This window comes from Oncorhynchus clarkii, chromosome 4 (genome assembly GCF_045791955.1).
Source record: "Oncorhynchus clarkii lewisi isolate Uvic-CL-2024 chromosome 4, UVic_Ocla_1.0, whole genome shotgun sequence".
In the NCBI taxonomy this organism is placed as follows: domain Eukaryota; kingdom Metazoa; phylum Chordata; class Actinopteri; order Salmoniformes; family Salmonidae; genus Oncorhynchus; species Oncorhynchus clarkii.
The window spans coordinates 74,371,467-74,390,180 of NC_092150.1; the positions used below are offsets into that span (position 1 = coordinate 74,371,467).

An 18,714-nucleotide genomic window follows, 5' to 3' on the forward strand; every position below is an offset into this window, starting at 1 on the left:
TATTATCTGTTTGTTTCATCAACAATTTGCAAGTGATTCTATATCAGCAGATGATACGCAATAATTAAATAATCTGGTTATTTCAATTGTGATTCATGACAGGTGTGAGTTTCTTTCAGAAGAAAACATGTTGCCACTTACCCGAGACAAGTTATTATAACTGTGCCACTCTGCAGTGAAGTAGTATAAACAGGAGGTCCGTGTTTTTAAGCACAGTAGGCCTAGGCCATACTGTGAAATAAAGTCAGTACTGGACGTCTCACTTCACGACACATCTCTTTACCCCTCCCTGCAAGCAAGCAATAAAAAGTGCCACATGACCTGTGTAGAAGGAAGTAGCAAGTTAGCAACAAGCCCCGTATCCAGCAGATATCCAGATCTCTCGCGACTAAAATTCGGGTAGAACAAATTGAGGAAAAATAGAAATTAAACAACATGTTTTTAAAACTTGTGTACGTTACATTGGTACTCGCATTGGTGAGTGCAACAACAACTGCAGACGTAGGTAAGTTTGCGACCTACAAAGCACAGCACAACCTGTTCTTGCGCTTTCTGCATTGGAAAGCCAGCGGGCGAGCTAACGTTAGCTAGCTAACTAAGGAGAGGTAACTGCGCGAGACGTTTGAGTGCATATTTATGTCACATGTCTATCTAGTTCCCCCGAATGTGACTGCAAACAGTTTGTTTAAATTATTTGTGCGAATTTCACGTGTTGTCAAATCATGTCAAGCTAGTTGGTTTTTCTAAGGATATGTGCGGAGTTTAGCCAGCTAGCTGCCCGCGCGCGACATATCAAGCAGTCCACGTTATCGTCCTCCAACTAGCTTTTAGAATAAACAAATACTAACGCTAGCCAGCAACCCTGAACTTACAGGCAAATGTGTCGCTTTTAATTTACCCTTTCACAACAACTTTCGAAAATGGATGGTTAGTGAATCGGCCAGCTATTCTCTCATTGCCCATGACCAGCTGGCTGTTATCATATGCAACAACAAGCCTGTCAGTCTTGCGTCACATTAGAGTTATGTTGCGTTATGAAGCTCTAGTTAGTTAGCTATGAAGCTACACAAGTCACACGAACAGAGGGACAATGTTAAAGTCCCTCATTGACACAGGTATTTTAAATGTAATGCACTTGATGTTGACATGACCTTTCTCACCTCGTAACGTTAGACTGATTTCATGTACAAGGAATCGTTGAGTAACTTTACCACTCCCTGTGACTAACGATTTAACGTTGCATACATTTGACGAGTAATGTTTTGCCTAGTAAATATCTCCCTGGCAGGTCCAATTAGGTCTATATCCGTCAAAGTTGGGCAAATTCCCTCTATTACATCTAACCTTAGTTATACACTTGTAATTACTTATGTTAATTGATGTTTCCAGTTTCAGTTGACTGTGCTGCACTTGATTGTGACGCATGTGTTGGTGACTGTCAATGGATGAACTGCACATGTAAGTACCTACTTTTCCTGCTCCTGCATGCATGATATTGTGGTGAAGAGTCATACATTTTGGCATGTAAGCTTAAGCCTACAATTTCCTGAGCCATACTGAACTTTTAAGTTAGGAACATTAAACTACCAGACAGTATCGTTATCTTTCAGGTACCTTGTAAGCCAGTTGATTCTGTTTTTTGACAATGTCATTCCAAAGGATCAAGAGGTAGCCATTTTGAGATGCAAGTCAAAAAAGACAGGGACAATGGGCAGTTTGGGCAAGGCAGTGATCAGAGAAATGTGTGTCCTTAGTAAAAGTGTCTGCTTATGTAGTTTAGGAAGCTACTAGGACATTTAGCCTCATCTCTTCCACACCAGCCATTTTAGAGAGTAGATATATCTGCTGGTCCTTGGACAAGAACACTTTGCTACACAATTATCTCATTACGGTAATGGCAATACCTGGTCAGACTATCATGATAAATGTCTTGATATTGTGGTCTCAATCTCCAGTGGGGATGTTTGTTCGTTTTTAGGCTTTGGTCGATGGTGTGATATACTAAGCTCCTAGATGCCTGAGTCATACACTATAATTAAACAATAAGGCACGAGGGGGTGTGGTATATGGCCAGTATACCACGCCTAAGGATTGTTCTTAGGCACGACATCGCGGAGTGCCATATACCACAAACCCTCGAGCTGCATTATTGCTATTATTAACTGGTTATCAATGTAATTAGAGCAGTAAAAAATGTTTTTTCATACCCATGGTTTAAGGTCTGGCTGACAGACATGGTATATCAATCAGCATTCAGGGCTCTAACCACCTAGTTTATAAGTGTTTATATAGCCAGCCTGCTGCTCTGACTGCCGCATCGTAACTCTGTTTGCCTGTAGATGTTATCAGCCCAGTGAATTGAGGTTACAGGTTGTTTTAATTGGGTTTTTAAGCCAAGCCCAGATCATTGCCCATGACACACTGCTGAGTAATAAAGCTGAACAGGTGCGTCATTCCCAGGTATGTGCGTGCCTGTGTGTGTGTGTGTGTGTGTGTGTGTGTGTGTGTGTGATGCTGAGAAAAAGCAGAGCAAATCCGATTGTGTGTTTTAGGTGCCATTTAAGCTACGTAGGGTTGTGGGATGTTTTTAGAGAGAGCCTGTGTGTCTGTCATCATGATTTGCATAATTTACTTCAGCAAAATATAGAGACAGTATTATAGGACTATCTGAATTGTGGGTGTGGTAAGTTGGAACCTTCTATTCAGGCACATTATCCTCCATGATTATGTGGACTGAGCTGAGTGTAGGCCCTCAGTTTTGGCAGTTGCCACTAAAAAGAGGATGATCCCAGCTGCTACTGTATTTATTTCTCAGCTGCGCTATAAAACCGGAGTAGCCTACCCGGCATGATTTGAAAAATGATCTGCGGGACAGCAGCTTCCATTCGCTTTTTGAGTGCATATGGACATCTTTTTTTTTGTTATCCTGCTCCTGCCCATTTGTTAATAGGCCCTTCTAAATCGAAACATGTTGCATATTAGGGTGAAATATGATCACTTGAAAAGAGACCAGCGTGTGCAACCTGAGGCAAGGAACGGAGCGTAAGCGGGCCAAATTAGGCGCGTGGGCCGCCAATTGGGCAATCTGGCCTATGGCATGGCGTATAGCCAGATAACATACTCCTATCCTGTTTTACTGAACTACAGTTGAAGTCGGGAAGTTTACATACACTTAGGTCGGAGTCATTAAAACTCGTTTTTCAACCAATCAACACATTTCTTGTTAACAAACTATAGTTTTGGCAAGTCGGTTAGGGCATCTACTTTGTGCATGACAAGTCATTTTTCCAACAATTGTTTACAGACAGATATATTTTACTTATAAACTGACTGTATCACAATTCTAGTGGGTCAGAAGTTTACATAACTTCTTATGGCGAGGGGTTCCTCGACAATATTCCGCTGAAAAGGCAGAGCGCGAAATTCAAAAATATTTTTTTGAAATATGTATCTTTCATAAATTCAAGTTAAAGTGCAAGTTAAAAAAGTTATATTACAGTTCGTAGAAACATGTCAAACGATGTATAGAATCAATCTTTAGGAAGTTTTTAAGATAAATCTTCAATAATGTTCCAACCGGAGAATTCCTTTGTCTTTAGAATTGCAATGGAACGCAAGCTAACTCTCACTCTCACGGAATCAGCTCATGGCACTCTGGCAGGCCTCTGGTTGATTCAGCTCTCATTCGCCCCCACTTCACAGTAGAAGCCTCAAACAAGGTTCTAAAGACTGACATCTAGTGGAAGCCTTGGAAGTGCAATATGACCCCATAGACACTGAATATTCGATAGGCAATGAGTTGGAAAAACTACAAACCTCAGATTTCCCACTTCCTGGTTGGATTTCCTCAGGTTTTCACCTGCCATATGAGTTCTGTTATACTCACAGACATCATTCAAACAGTTTTAGAAACTTCAGCGTGTTTTCTACCCAATACTACTAATAATATGCATATATTAGCTTCTGGGCCAGAGTAGCAGGAAGTTTACTCTGGGCACGCTTTTCATCCGAACGTGAAAATGCTGCCCCCTATCCCAAACAGGATAAACTAAGTTGACTGTGCCTTTAAACAGCTTGGAAAATTCCAGAAAATAGGCTTATTGACATCATTTGAGTGAATCGGAGGTGTACTTGTGAATGTATTTCAAGGCCTACCTTCAAACTCAGTGCCTCTTTGCTTGACATCATGGGAAAATCAAAAGAACAAAAAAAAAAAAATTGTAGACCTCCACAAGTCTGGTTCATCCTTGGGAGCAATTTCCAAATGCCTGAAGGTGCCACGTTCATCTGTACAAACAATAGTAGGCAAGTATAAACACCATGGGACCACACAGCCGTCATACCACTCAGGAATGAGACACAGTCTTACTCCTAGAGATGAATGTACTTTGGTGCGAAAAATGCAAATCAATCCCAGAACAACAGCAAAGGACCTTATGAAGATGCTGGAGGAAATAGGTACAAAAGTATCTATATCCACAGTAAAACGAGTCCTATATCGACATAACCTGAAAGGCCGCTCAGCAAGGAAGAAGCCAGTGCTACAAACCCGCCATAAAAAAGCCAGACTATGGTTTGCAACTGCACATGGGGACAAAAATATATAGAACTGTTTGGCCATAATGACCATCGTTATGTTTGGAGGGAAAAGGGGGATGCTTGCAAGCCGAAGGACACCATCCCAACCGTGAAGCACGGGGGTGATAGCATCATGTTGTGGGGGTGCTTTGCTGCAGGAGGGACTGGTGCACTTCACAAAATAGATGTCATCATGAGGCATGAAAGTTATGTGGATATATTGAAGCAACATCTTTAGACATCAGTCAGGAAGTTAAAGCTTGGTCTCAAATGGGTCTTCCAAATGGATAATGACCCCAAGCATACTTCCAAAGTTGTGGCAAAATGGCTTAAGGACAACAAAGTCAAGGTATTGGAGTGGCCATCATAAAGCCCTGACCTCAATCCTGTAGAAAATGAGGCAAGGAAGCCTACAAACCTGACAGTTACACCAGCTCTGTCAGGAGGATTGGGCCAAAATTCACCCAACTTATTGTAGGATGGTTGTGGAAGGCTACCCTAAACGTTTGACCCAAGTTAAACCATTTTAAAGGCAATACACAATTAGTATTTGGTAGCATGTAAACTTCTGACCCACTGGGAGTGTGATGAAAGAAATAAAAGCTGAAATAAATAATTCTCTGTACTATTATTCTGACATTTCACATTCTTAAAATAAAGTGGTGATCCTAACTGACCTAAGACAGGGACATTTTACTAGGATTAAATGTCAGGAATTGTGAAACTGAGTTTAAATGTATTTGGCTAAGGTGTCTGTCAATTTATGACTTCAACTGTTTCAACCTGCCTAAAATTAATAATGAATTTATTAGATTTTTTTATGCAGATGTTCCAAAGGCGTGCATCAGCGGCTTGTATGCATCAGCGACACAAAGTGTTTCAAAACTGTAATATCATATGCTTTATGGCTGAACGACTACACTATGAATATTCCGCTGGCTGCTTATACGCTGTACCAGCAGGTTAGAACAGCAGCGTCTGGTAAAACAAGGGGTGGCGGGCTATGTATTTTTGTAAATAACAGCTGGTGCATGATATCTAAGGAAGTCTGGAGGTTTTGCTCGCCTGAGGTAGAGTATCTCATGATAAGCTGTAGAACACACCTAGATGATAGTTTATCTGTATTCTGCCATAAGCAAACAAGAAAACGCTCACCCAGAGGCAGCGCTCATAGTAGCTGGGGACTTAAATCCATTTTACCACATTTCTATCAGCATGTTGAATGTGCAACCAGAATAAAAAAAACTCTGGACCACCTTTACTCCACACACAGAGACGCATACAAAGCTCTCCCCCACCCTCCATTTGGCAAATCTGACCATAATTCTATCCTCCTTATTCCTGCTTACAAGCAAAAATGAAGGCAGGAAGTACCAGTGACTAGATACATTTTTTTTTAAATGGTCAGATGAAGCAGGTGCTAAGCTACAGGACTGTTTTGCTAGCACAGACTAGAATATGTTCCGGGATTCCTCCGATGGCATTGAGGAGTACACCACATCAGTCATTGGCTTCATCAATAAGTGCATCGACGACGTCGTCTCCACAGTGACCATACGCATGCCCCAACCAGAAGGATTACAGGCAACATCCGCACTGAGCTAAAGGCTAGCGCTACCTCTTTCAAGGAGCTTAGAAGAAATCCCGCTATGCCCTCCGGTGAACAATCAAACAGGCAAAGCGTCAATACAGGACTAAGATCGAATCATCCTACACCGGCTCTGACGCTCATCGGATGTGGCAGGGCTTGCAAACCATTGCAGACTACAAAGGGAAGCACAGTGACACAAGCCTACCAGACGAGCTAAACTACTTCTGTGCTCGCTTCGAGGCAAATGGAACTGAAACATGCATGAGAGCATCAGCTGTTCTTTAAGACTGTGATCACGCTCTCCGCCGCCGACGTGAATAAGCCCTTAAAACAGGTCAACATTCACAAGGCCGCAGGGGCAGACGGATTACCAGGACAGGTACTGCGAGCATGCGCTGACCAATTTTCAAGTGTCTTCAATGACATTTTCAACCTCTCTCTGTCCGAGTCTGTAATACCTACATGTTTCAAACAGATCACCATAGTGCCTGTGCCCATGAACACTAAGGTAACCTGCCTAAATGACCACCGACCTGTAGCACTCACGTCTGTAGCCATGAAGTGCTTTGAAAGGGTGGTCATGGCTCACATCAACACCATTATCCCAGAAACCCTAGACCCACTCCAATTTTGTATACCACTCGTAACAGATCCACAGATTACGCAGTCTCTATTGCACTCCACACTGCCCTTTCCCACCTGGACAAAAGGAACACCTATCGAACACCTATGTGACTACAGCTTAGTGTTCAACACCATAGTGCCCTCAAAGCTCATCACTAAGCTAAGGACCCCGGGACTGAACACCTCCCTCTGCAACTGGATCCTGGACTTCCTGACAGGCCGCCCCCAGGTGGTAAGGGTAGGTAACAACACATCCACCATGCTGATCCTCAACACAGGGGCCCCTCAGGGGTTCGTGCTCAGTCCCCTCCTGTACTCCCTGTTCACTCATGACTGCACGGCCAAGCACGACTCCAACACCAAGTTTGCCGATGACACAATAGTGGTAGGCCTGATCACCCACAATGTTAAGACATCCTATAGAGAGGTCAGACCCCTGGCCGTGTGGTGCCAGGACAACAACCTCTCCCTCAACGTGATCAAGACAAAGGAGATGATTGTGGACTAGAGGAAAAGGAGGACCGAGCACGCCCCCATTCTCATCAACAGGGCTGCAGTGGAACAGATTGAGAGCTTCAAATTCCTTGGTGTCCACATCACCAACAAACTAACTTGGTCCAAGCACACCAAGACAGTTGTGAGGAGGGCACGACAAAGCCTATTCCCACACAGGAGACTGAAATTTTGACATGGGACCTCAGATCCTCAAAAGGTTCTACAGCTGCACCATCGAGAGCATCCTGACTGGTTGCATCACTGCCTGGTATGGCAACTGCTTGGCCTCTGACCGCAAGGTGCAGAGGGTAGTGCGTACGGCCCAGTGCATCACTGGGGCCAAGCTTCCTGCCATCCAAGACCTCTATACCAGGCGGTGTCAGAGGAAGGCCCTAAAAATTGTCAAAGACTCCAGCCACCCTAGTCATAGACTGTTCTCTCTGCTACCGCACGGCAAGCGGTACTGGAGCGCCATGTCTAGGTCCAAGAGACTTCTAAACAGTTCCTAGCCCCAAGCCTAAAGACTCTAAGATCTAATCAAATGGCCTCCCAGACTATTTGCATTGCCCCCCCTTTACACCACTGCTACTCTGTTATCATCTAAGCATAGTCACTTTTAATAACTCTACCTACATGTACATACTACCTCAACTAACCGGTGCCCCCGCACATTGACTCTGTACCGGTACCCCCCTGTATATTGTCTCACTATTGTTATATTTTACTGTTTACTTTTATTTCTTATCTGTATCTTTTTATTTATTTATTTATTAGTATAAAACATTTTTTAACTACATTGTTGGCTTGTAATTAAGCATTTCACTGTAAAGTTTGTTGTATTCGGCACATGTGACTAATACAATTTGATTTGATATCAATATTTGCACATAAAGGTGTTTCCACCTCCATTTCTCCCGTAATTAATTTTACAAGACAAAGATCCCACCATGTCGAACAAACTAGTTCTGATGTGTGTGTGTGTGTGTGTGTATATATATATATATATATATATATATATATATACATATTTATTTATTTATTTGTACCTTAATTACTTGTTTCCATCACAGCTGTCGTGAATTATATATTTTTTTAGTAAGGTATGACTTTATTCTGATTAAAATCTGTGGATGGAAACCTGGTTAATGACTGACAGACAAAATCCTCACAGTGCTGTCACACACCAGAACTAATAACTCGGCAGTCTCTCTCACACCAGAACTAACCGTCTCTCACCACACAGTAGGTCGGAGGTTTGAACTAATGCTTTTCACAAGCCCTACAACAGGATCACCAATTAGATATGAACTAAATCTGGAAGTTCACACAGACTGACCGTGGAGAGGGACATTCTAAAGTTGGCTACAATACAGACCCAGCTCACTTAGGCCTAGGTAATGACCCAGCTCATTGTGGTGAGTTACTGCAAGCCCCACTGTTATTACCAGATTTATCATTGGTTTAGGGATTTCATGTAAACGCATAGGCGTCAGAGGGGCTCCATTTTTGTTCTGAAGGCTGTAGTTTAATCCCACTGAGCTACACGTGTCAGCTGGTTTAGCTCAAAGTGTACTGGTCTGGATGTAAGAAACAAAGTGTGACAATCCTCTTCCCTCCGATCTCTCACTGGATGCCCCTTGCAGTGGGTTCGGCTCACACTGATGTCAAGATCCTTCTGGAATGTGTTTTAGTGAGCTCCACCTTTCATAGCTGCCTGTGAGGTAACAGCCACCTCTACCCCCTCCACCAATGGAAAAGTCTGCCTTACACACACACACTGATAGTGGGGTCACACACGGATGATCTTAATTGCATGCTCCTCGTGTCCTCTCGTCTCCTTCTCAAAACCCCACTGGATGAGAGAACCAGAGGTCCCTCCCCTCTGACCTGCTCCTCCAGTGGGGTTTTGAGAAGGAGAGAACGCGAGGAGTATGCAATTAAGATTCTTAACTTCAAGACAAGGTTAGTGGCAGTGGTCAAAGTTTCAGAACAGTACGAGCATGAGATAAATCACCTGTAGGTTTAAAACAAATAAAAAATCTACACAATACCCCATCACAAAGCGAAAATGGGTTTCATGACGTTTTTGCAAATTGATTATAAAAAACATACCTTATAAGTGTTCAGAACCTTTGCTATGAGACTGGAAATTGAGCTTAGGTGCATCCTGTTTCCATTGATCATCCTTGATGTTTCTACAACTTGATTGGAGCACAACAGTTTGCTAACTATGCTAACATAATTACAAAAGGGTTTTCTAATGATCAATTAGCCTTTTAAAGTGATACTTGGATTAGCTAACACAACGTGCCATTGGAACACAGGATGGTTGCTGATAATGGGTCTCTAGATATCACATGTAAAATCTGCTGTTTCCAGCAACAATAGTCATTTACAACATTAACAATGTCTACACTGTATTTCTGATCAATTTGATGTTATTTTAATGGACAAAAAATGTGATTTTCTTTAAAAAACAAGGACATTTCTAAGTGACCCCAAACTTTTGAAAAGGTAGTGTATCTATCCACCCCCTTGGATTAATCAGTAATGGGAAAGATCATGCAGTGGAGGAGGGGGCTGGCTATGATTTCTGACTTTCCAGGAAGGAGAATGACTGAACTCGCACTAGACTCCTGAGCTGACAAGCCCATCCCATTTGACTGAAAACAAGATCATACTTGGCTGTGGTTCAAACTCTTAAAAGACACACCCTCATCCACTTAACCTCGCCTTGTGCCCTTGGGGGAATCGCTGTCACCATCTTGGAGGGCGGTCCAAATGATTCGCCAAGCAAGGCGAGTTTTAAAATGTAAGCCCTTCTGCCCTCATTTTTAGTGTACAATTATGTTCACTTTGGGGACTGAAACTCTCCATATTTCAATTTGCGACGATTGTCCCTCCGCTAAGAAACGTCTGCCAAAAGGGAAAACGTCAACATTAAAGTGTAAGTAAAAACAAATGTAAATAAGTTATAAATTGTGCTACTAATGCACATGACGGCATTGTAAATGTAATGATGTTTTTTGAAAAATTTAGAAATAAAACATTTTCCTTCTTCAGAAGTTCCAGCTAGGCAGGCTAACCATTAGTTAGCTAATTAATTTGCTAGCTATCATATAGTAGGCATATATTAATAATTTATACAGTTCATTTTAAGTAGACGTGCAATTGTAATTGACTGTAGCATATGTAAAGCACCCACAAGCTACCGGTGGCTGAAAACACAATCATCGCGGGATCAATGAGTGACGAAATCATTCCTTCCTCCCTTACCCTGCAAGTGTATACTAATCAGAAGTGTCCACTTAATTTGAGGGCTGAGAGGATAGGGTGTGTCTTAAGTGTTTAGAATGCAGCCCTTGTGTTCTTAAATGGCTCATGTTCCCTATGGTGTCAGGATTAATATACTTTTCCTAAAGATTCCCGATCACCTGAACACATTTTCTTGTCTTTGTGTTAGTGCTCTACTGAAAAACTGTCTTTCATTGGTGCTTGTTTGTTCCTTTTATCCCCTCTGTTCAGTTACAGCAACTCCAGATGTCTCCAATGTCTCCTGTGTCAACGTCACCTCCGTAAACAGTCAGAACATGACCATAGGCGCCTGCTCCAATGAAACCTGCTCCGGTAAAGTCCAATACCATCACCTGGTTCAGTTAAAGGCTTCTCCAGAGGGATTACATGTGCTTTGTTATTCCAGTCACTGTCACTTATTTAACATGACACAGGACTGGCCTTCAACAGAAAGTGACTGATCTAGGCATATGGAGACATTCTATATCTCTGTTATGTGGTGTCAGTTGCTTTCTCTCAATAGTCTGAAATGCTTCCCTCCTTTCCTAATTGCTTTGTCGCTGCCTTCCTCCTCCCTTGTCATTCCACCAGTCCAAAAGGATTAGATGTGTGAAAGCTAATTGTATGAATTCACGCTATTACATTCACCTACCAAATCCTGTCAGATCAAAATGGAAGGCAGGAGGGGAATGCAGGAGGCATTTTGGGACTATCCAGAGCCTCCACCATGTGTAGCCTGTCTCTTTCTTCCCTGCTTTATACTAGGCCCGGCATGATACCAGTATCGCGATACTCATTAGTATTATGGCAAGGAAACAAAACGCAAAGTGGATTTAACTTCTTTCGATTAACAGCCCTAATGTTGGAAACGAACGGTTCTCATCCAGAGTCACGTTTATTTTCCAAGCAATGGCGCACAATATTTTATGTACAGCAGGACCGTAGTGTTAGGTCTGCTTTGTGTTTTCATTTTTGCCTTGGAAAAAATATTGCAATACTGAAATCGTCACAGCCCAGCTTTATACTCTGTCTCTCTTTGTGTCGGTTTCTTCAGTGCAGCCTTTTACTTCAAGTTCAGCCAAACCTCCTACCCCCACCATGTCTGCTATCCCTACGGTCATCAATGTCACTAACAGCTCCACCACTGAGTCCACCACAGGTAACCAGCAAAAACCAGCCTCTCAGCTGCTCCCTTCTAATCAGTGTGTGTCTACTGGGTGGCCGGATGGTTGTAATGTCAAACCTAAATATGGTGAAATGGTATTAAACTGATATCTTACCGCTGTGTCCAGCTAACCTGACTACTGCAGTACCAACCGCCCTGCCCACTAACGGCACCGTCCCAGTCTCTGACACAACAACTGCTTCAAGTAAGTTCCCATGCCAGCCCAGTCTGAAATCAAATCATATTACTGAATCAAAAGTCAATTCCGCCAGTGTATTATCAATGTGTTTGTGGTTCTACATGTCCCTAAAGGCTAGTGTTGATACAGTGGTATGACTTGGCTCTCACTCCCACCCTGTGCAGACAGCACTGCGTCACCAGTGGGGCCCTCTCCTGCACCTCATAAGAATGCAACGTTTGACGCAGCAAGCTTCATTGGGGGCATCGTGCTTGTCCTGGGCCTGCAGGCTGTGCTCTTCTTCCTCTACAAGTTCTGCAAGTCCAAGGACCGCAACTACCACACCCTCTGAAGGACCCACACCAACAACTACTCTGGCCCCCCCACCCCTCCCGGGCCAACTGGAACCTCCTAATATCAACCCCCTAACCCCTGGCCATTGTGATTCTCTCAAACAGTGTTTCTCCCACAATCCCCACTCCTCATTGCATTGTGCTAGCAACTTGTGGTTTAGGCCTGTAGCCTGAATAGACACATGGGCTGTAAACTATACACACAACAGAAGGCTGCTGAGGAGAAGACGGCTCATAATAATGGCTGCAACGGAGCAAACGGAATGGCATCAAACACATGGGAACCATGCGTTGGATGTATTGGATACCATTCCGCTCTAGCCATTAGCACGAGCCCGTCCTCCCCAATTAAGGTGCCACCAACCTACTGTGGTACACACCCACACTTGCGCCACATCTTTTACTGGATGTGTACACTACGCATTTCTCACACCCTGGTGCAGCCTTCAGCACATAGAATTACATCACTGTGTTTCCCCTCTCCTACTCCCCTCTCTCCCCCTCTCCTCATTCAGTTAGTCATTGTGACTGGAGAAAAATCAGCCTAATTTACTGCTCCTCTCTCCTGGCCCTTCATAATGTTTTACCTGCCTGGCATGGTAAAAACGAGCCAACGGTCATTTATGTAAAATACTTCCTGTTCTGTTGGAATATAGTGGGGCTGCCATGGCATTAGCTTGTGGCCTTCATGCACCTTGGTAACGCTTCAGAAACACCGAGGTCCCCTCCCCTGTTATTTTTCAGAATTTGATGACTGGATGATGCAGCATAGCTTTTATTCTTGTTTGTCGTGGGACAGATCTGGGCAGAGTTTATCACACCTATATAAAGGGGTTATAATCAAATGATGGTAGAAAGTCCAAACAAAAGGAGAACTAGAAGCAGTACTCCATTCTTTAAGTTTATATTCTGTATGAAGATGCCTCCATCTGAAGCGGAGGAAGAGTCAGACCCTTGGTGTTAAGACACAGCACACACCACACGCTGCCAAGAGAGCAGCTCAATGCAATACACCCAAATCAATCCCCCTTTCTACAACCCCCTCTGTCTTTATTGGCTTCAGCCAAACGGATCACAGTGAAGAGTACAGTCAGTAGACTTGAGATCTTCCCTTGACAGGAAGGAAATCTCAATGAGTCAAGTCTTTGGGACATGGTCAAAAGGTTCTACAGATAAAAGATTGTAGTAAATATATGAGAATGATTAAATAAGTCTAATTATGAATTCAAGTGTTGAACGGAAAGAGATGAAGATAAGACAGTCTGCACCTTATTGATGCGTACAGTGATAGCAGTAAAGTGCCTTTAATGTTAAATGTGACTTAAAGAGGGGATGAGTGAGAATTATGATGTTGCTCCTCTTCCTCCTAGCTGAGGCCTGAGTGTAGTTGTTGTAATGTAAAAGCAGTCTGGTGACAGGCACGGGAACGCTGTGCTGATATTGGTGATGAGCAGAGAGAACAGAACCAGGGTGGTTCTCAATCCCATTTTAATTCACTCAAACCAAGTAGTTACCTGAAATTCCAAAATGTTCCTCATAGAAGATTGGGAATGATTTCAATTTCAGTTGACTTCCTGAACTGGCTGAATAATTGCAATGAATTGGGCCTGAACAGCAGAACCCTAGTATCCCAGCTGGACTGAATAGCCTTTTATTATTGAAGAGTAGACCGATACGTTAGTTCCTCATCTTGGTCTTTGATGGTTGAAGACCTATTACAGTATCAATTGATTATATTGGCATTGGTTGAGATGTCACCTATGCAGGCAGAAGTTTTGAATGTTCCCCACAGCGCCCTAGTGCTAGTTCCCCCTCATATTGTACAGGCACATCCTTATAGCTTGTGTTTTGAAAATTAACAGTGAAGAATCATTTTTGGCTTAGTTCTTAATAAATTAGTTTTTCCTGGAGTCATGCATAAATTGAACTGATAGTTATTTGATCATTTCAAAACTAACTAATACCTGGTCCCTGAACTTAAAATGGACGCAATGTTGAGATGTCGTCCTTTTCATTTTGGGAGTTTTCTTTTCTCCCAGTGAGCTCTGTCTTTTTTAAGTGCAGTGCCAAGGAGAGGAGTTCCTTCAGAAAGTATTGACACCCCTTGACTTTTTCCCACATTGTGTTGTTACAGCCTAAAATGGATTCAATTGAGATTTTGTATCACTGATCTGCACACAATACCCAGAATGTTGAAGTGGAATTATGTTTTTAGAAATGTTTACAAATTAATTAAAAATGAAAAGCTGAAATGTCTTGAGTCGAAAGGTATTCAACCCCTTTGTTATGGCAAGTTCAGGGGTAAAAATGTGCTTAACGAGTCATGTAAATTACATGGACTCACTCTGTCCACAATAATAGTGTTTAACATGATTTTTAAATGACTACTCCATCTCTAAAACCCCACACGTACAATTATCTAAGGTCCCTCGGTCAAACAGTTATTTCAAGCACAGAATCAACCAGAAAGACCAGAGGTTTTCCAATGTTTTGCAAAGAAGGGCACCTATTGGAAGATGGGTAAAAAAATTAATTGAAAGCAGACATTTGAATATTCCTTTGAGCATGGTGGTTATTAATTACACTTTGGCTGGTTTGTCAGTACAGCCAGTCACTACAAAGATGCAGGCGTCTTTCCTAACTCAGTTGCTGGAGAGGAAGAAAAACCGCTCAGGGATTTCACCATGAGGCCAATGGTGACTCTCTAAAACAGTTGGAGTTTAATGATTGATGGGAAAAAACAGGATCGATCAACAACATTCTAGTTGCTCCGCAATACTAACCTAATTGACAGTGAAAAGAAGGAAGTACAGGAACAAAAAATATTCCAAAACACGAATCCTGTTTGCAATAAGGCACTAAAATATTGAGAATGTGGCAAAATAAATTTGACACTTTGTTCTGAATACAAAGCATTATGCTTGGGAAACTCCCAACACATCACTGAGTACCACTCTTCATATTTCCAAGCATGGTGGTGACTACATCATGCTATGGGTATGCTTGTCTTCGGCAAGGACTAAGGAGTTTTTTAGGATAAGAATAAACGGAATAGAGCTAAGCACAAGTAAAATCATAGCGGGAAACCTGGTTGTCTGCTTTCAAACAGACACTGGGAGACAAATTCACCTTTCAGCAGGACAATTCCTAAAACACAATGCCAAATATACACTGGAGTTTCTACCAAGACAACTTTGAATGTTCCTGGGTGGCCTGGTTGGGCTTTTACTTAAATCTGCTCATAAATCTATGGCAAGACTTGAAAAAAATGGCTGTCTAGTAATGATCAACAACCATCTAGACAGCTTGAATAATGTGCAAGTATTGCACAATCCAGGTGTGCAAAACTCCTACAAGTTTTTGGGGGATTTTTCTTCTGCTTTGACGTTAGTATTTTGTCTAGATCGTTGGCAAAAAAAATACAATGAAATCAATTTTACACCCACTTTGTAACACAACAAATTGTAGAAAAAGTCCAGAGGTTTGAATACTTTCTCAAGGCACTGTAGGTTTCCCAAATGTAGTGCTCGTACAGTATGTCTAGTTCTTTGATTAGCTTGCTGCTAACAGTGTGATGTCCACCTTGTACATAGAGCTGTCATGTCCTTCAGTTGATCTACCTTCAAGGTTTCCACTTTCAATCGTGTAAAGGCAAGATGATGGATCTTTTTTTGTGTTTTATCAATAGCTTTCGCTTGCAGTGGCTTGTCAATGTCAAGACTCGGTTGTGTTTTTGGTTGTCATTTTTTTGCATGTCCAATGCTTGGAATTGGAATATTTTATTTTGAATTAGGCTCTTGGGGCTTCAGACACTTAAAATTTAAAATAACCACTTGATGAATTTGTCAAACAGTATGCTAGTGGAGAGTATGCCTAAAACATGTGCATTAAAGCCAAAGTCCTCAGTCTTGGCATGGAAAATGGAGCGTTGCACTGACGAAGCTTTGCTTTGTAGTTTTTGCCTTATCGTTTTTGTATTGCTTCCAAAAATGTATGAATGCTTGTGAGAACTCTTAACTCAATATTTTCCTTATGATGGAAAAAAATAATAACTTGGTTGTTTTGTATGAGCACACTCAATGTCATTTAAATGTGCGCATACGTCTTTCCTTGGCCTTCATTGTCCCTGATTTTATGTTTTTTTTCTTGATCGCTTTAAGCATGCCTTTTACAATATTCATCTACAGTCACCCAACGGCATTAGGCTACGTCCCAAAGACCCCCGAACTATGGCAAGTCAGAAGTATAAATCTAGTTTTGCCTTGACTGCATTCACGGCTTCACAGTATGCTGTGGCAACTGATAAGCATTTGTGAATCAATCCAGCATTCTGACTGTTACTTCCCTGTTATATCTCCTTTTTCCATAGTCCTAAGGACACAATGTTTGTTTTTGAAACTGATTTAAAATGACTGCCTACCGTAGAAAGGCACCATCTTGCAGTGAGATAGTATTTTCTTTCAGTAGATGTCACAGGACATCGCCAGTACCCACAGCAACTGATACAAATATTCTGATTGTTGCCAATTTTTTCCAGTGCCCGTAGACTGTCACACAGTTCCTCTCCCTGCACCTTTTCAAGAAAAGTGCCTTACTCAGTTGAACATAAATTAAGGTTTTTATTTTTGTCGTAACGGGATAGTACACCCAATAGATATCTCCGCACTTTCAGACCCCTTGTAATCACACTTTGCTTTGCGAGCCTAAATCAGACACAGAAGAATGGGTCAGCTGGCCAGAGCCACAGACATGCATAGTATGGCAAATTGTCCTAAATATTGTCACCAAGCATTCCATGACTTGCCTACATTCCAACCTAAAATGGAATTTACATTCTTGACCCTAGAATGCAGCGTTCTCTGGAACAACGGTGTACGTTAGTATTGTACCCAGTTGGCTGACCTTTACATGTCTCTGGCTCTGGAGGCAGCTGTCATTATTAGTGTGACGCTCTGGGGCTGTTGTTGCTTTTTAACAATGTCCACATGCCACCTTGATCTAAGGCCTGTCCTGTTGAATAAAAAGTCATAGGTCTTATGGAATGATTCCTCAGATTTTCTCTCGCTCTCTCACACACACAGACACACAGGTTAATGTGTTGACAGACACTTGCTGTTGCATATAGTCAGGATGCCTACTACTCTAATGGTTTATGCTTGTTTGATGTGTCCTTTTTGCCTGGAATCTTGTTTTCTTCTTTTATAGTTTTGCCATTAGATTCAAGATGTTAAAATCAATAAAGTTTGAATATTGTTAAACAATTTCTTTGTCTTTGTATTTACTGTAAATTCTGTCACATTTCTGAGCAGGACAGTCTTATGGCAGAATGCAGTGGAACATACAGTAAACCACAAATCAAGACCGCTACAATGGAACAGTTTGGAAACCAGGACTTGGATCTTTAACCTCTTGTCTATGAAATAATGTGGCAGGTTGCCTCAGCAACAGAAGGTACAGAGTTCAGAAAGAATGATCTCCAGCAGATTTAGAATTAGGACACGGGAGAGAGAAGTAAGTAGGGAAGACACTAGAATACCTGCCGTTGAAACCTCACAGAATTCGGAAGAACTAAACAGGCAAAGATGCTGGACTAAGATAAAGAAGTAGCGCTGCTGACTACATTCTAGGGCCCCTAGTGAAGGTGTGGATGTCAGCAACAGTCAAACAAACACATCTCTGTCGGTGATCTAGCCACGTGCTGGAAGGGTCACGTTGCCCACAACGCCTGTAGAGGTGCAACCGGTTATTACAGCTTTACTCTGCAGCACTGCCTCTTAAAAACATCAATCAATCAAACGTATTTATAAAGCCCTTTTTACATCAGCCGACGTCACACAGTGCTGTACAGAAACCCAGCCTAAACCTCAAACAGCAAGCAATGCTGATGTAGAAGCACGGTGGCTTGGAAAAACTCACTAGAAGGCAGGAACCTAGGAAGAAACCTAGAGAGGAACCAGGCTCTGAGGGGTGGCCAGTCCTCTTCTGGCTGTGCCAGGTTGATTATAACAAAACATGACCAAGATGTTCAAACATTCATAGATGACCAGCAGGGTCAAATAATAATAGTAATCACAGTGGTTGTAGAGGGTGCAACAGGTCAGCACCTCAGGAGTAAATGTCAGTTGGCTTTTCATAGACGAGCATTCAAAGTTAGAGACAGCAGGTGCGAGAGATAGTCGAAAACAGCAGGTCCTGAACAAGGTAGTACATCCGGGGAACAGGTCAGGGTTTCATAGCCGCAGGCAGAACAGTTGAAACTGGAGCAGCAGCACGACCAGGTGGACTGGGGACAGCAAGGAGTTATCAGGCCAGGTAGTCCTGAGGCATGGTCCCAGGGCTCAGGTCCTCTGGGAGTGGAGGGAGAGAGAGAGAATTAGAGGGAGCATACTTAAATTCACACAGGACACCTGATAAGACAGGAGAAATACTCCAGACA

General features: G+C 42.4%; 1 protein-coding gene across 1 annotated transcript; it reads left to right on the forward strand.

The window, feature by feature from the left end:
* Window positions 1-291: 291 nt before the first annotated feature.
* Window positions 292-17,539, forward strand: LOC139407270 (sialomucin core protein 24-like). Its single transcript, XM_071150901.1, has 6 exons — window positions 292-505; window positions 1,390-1,458; window positions 10,814-10,915; window positions 11,637-11,741; window positions 11,875-11,952; window positions 12,111-17,539. The coding sequence occupies exons 1-6, from the start codon at window positions 436-438 to the stop codon at window positions 12,275-12,277; spliced, it is 591 nt and encodes a 196-aa protein (XP_071007002.1). The 5' UTR covers window positions 292-435; the 3' UTR covers window positions 12,278-17,539.
* The last annotated feature ends 1,175 nt before the right edge of the window (window positions 17,540-18,714 follow it).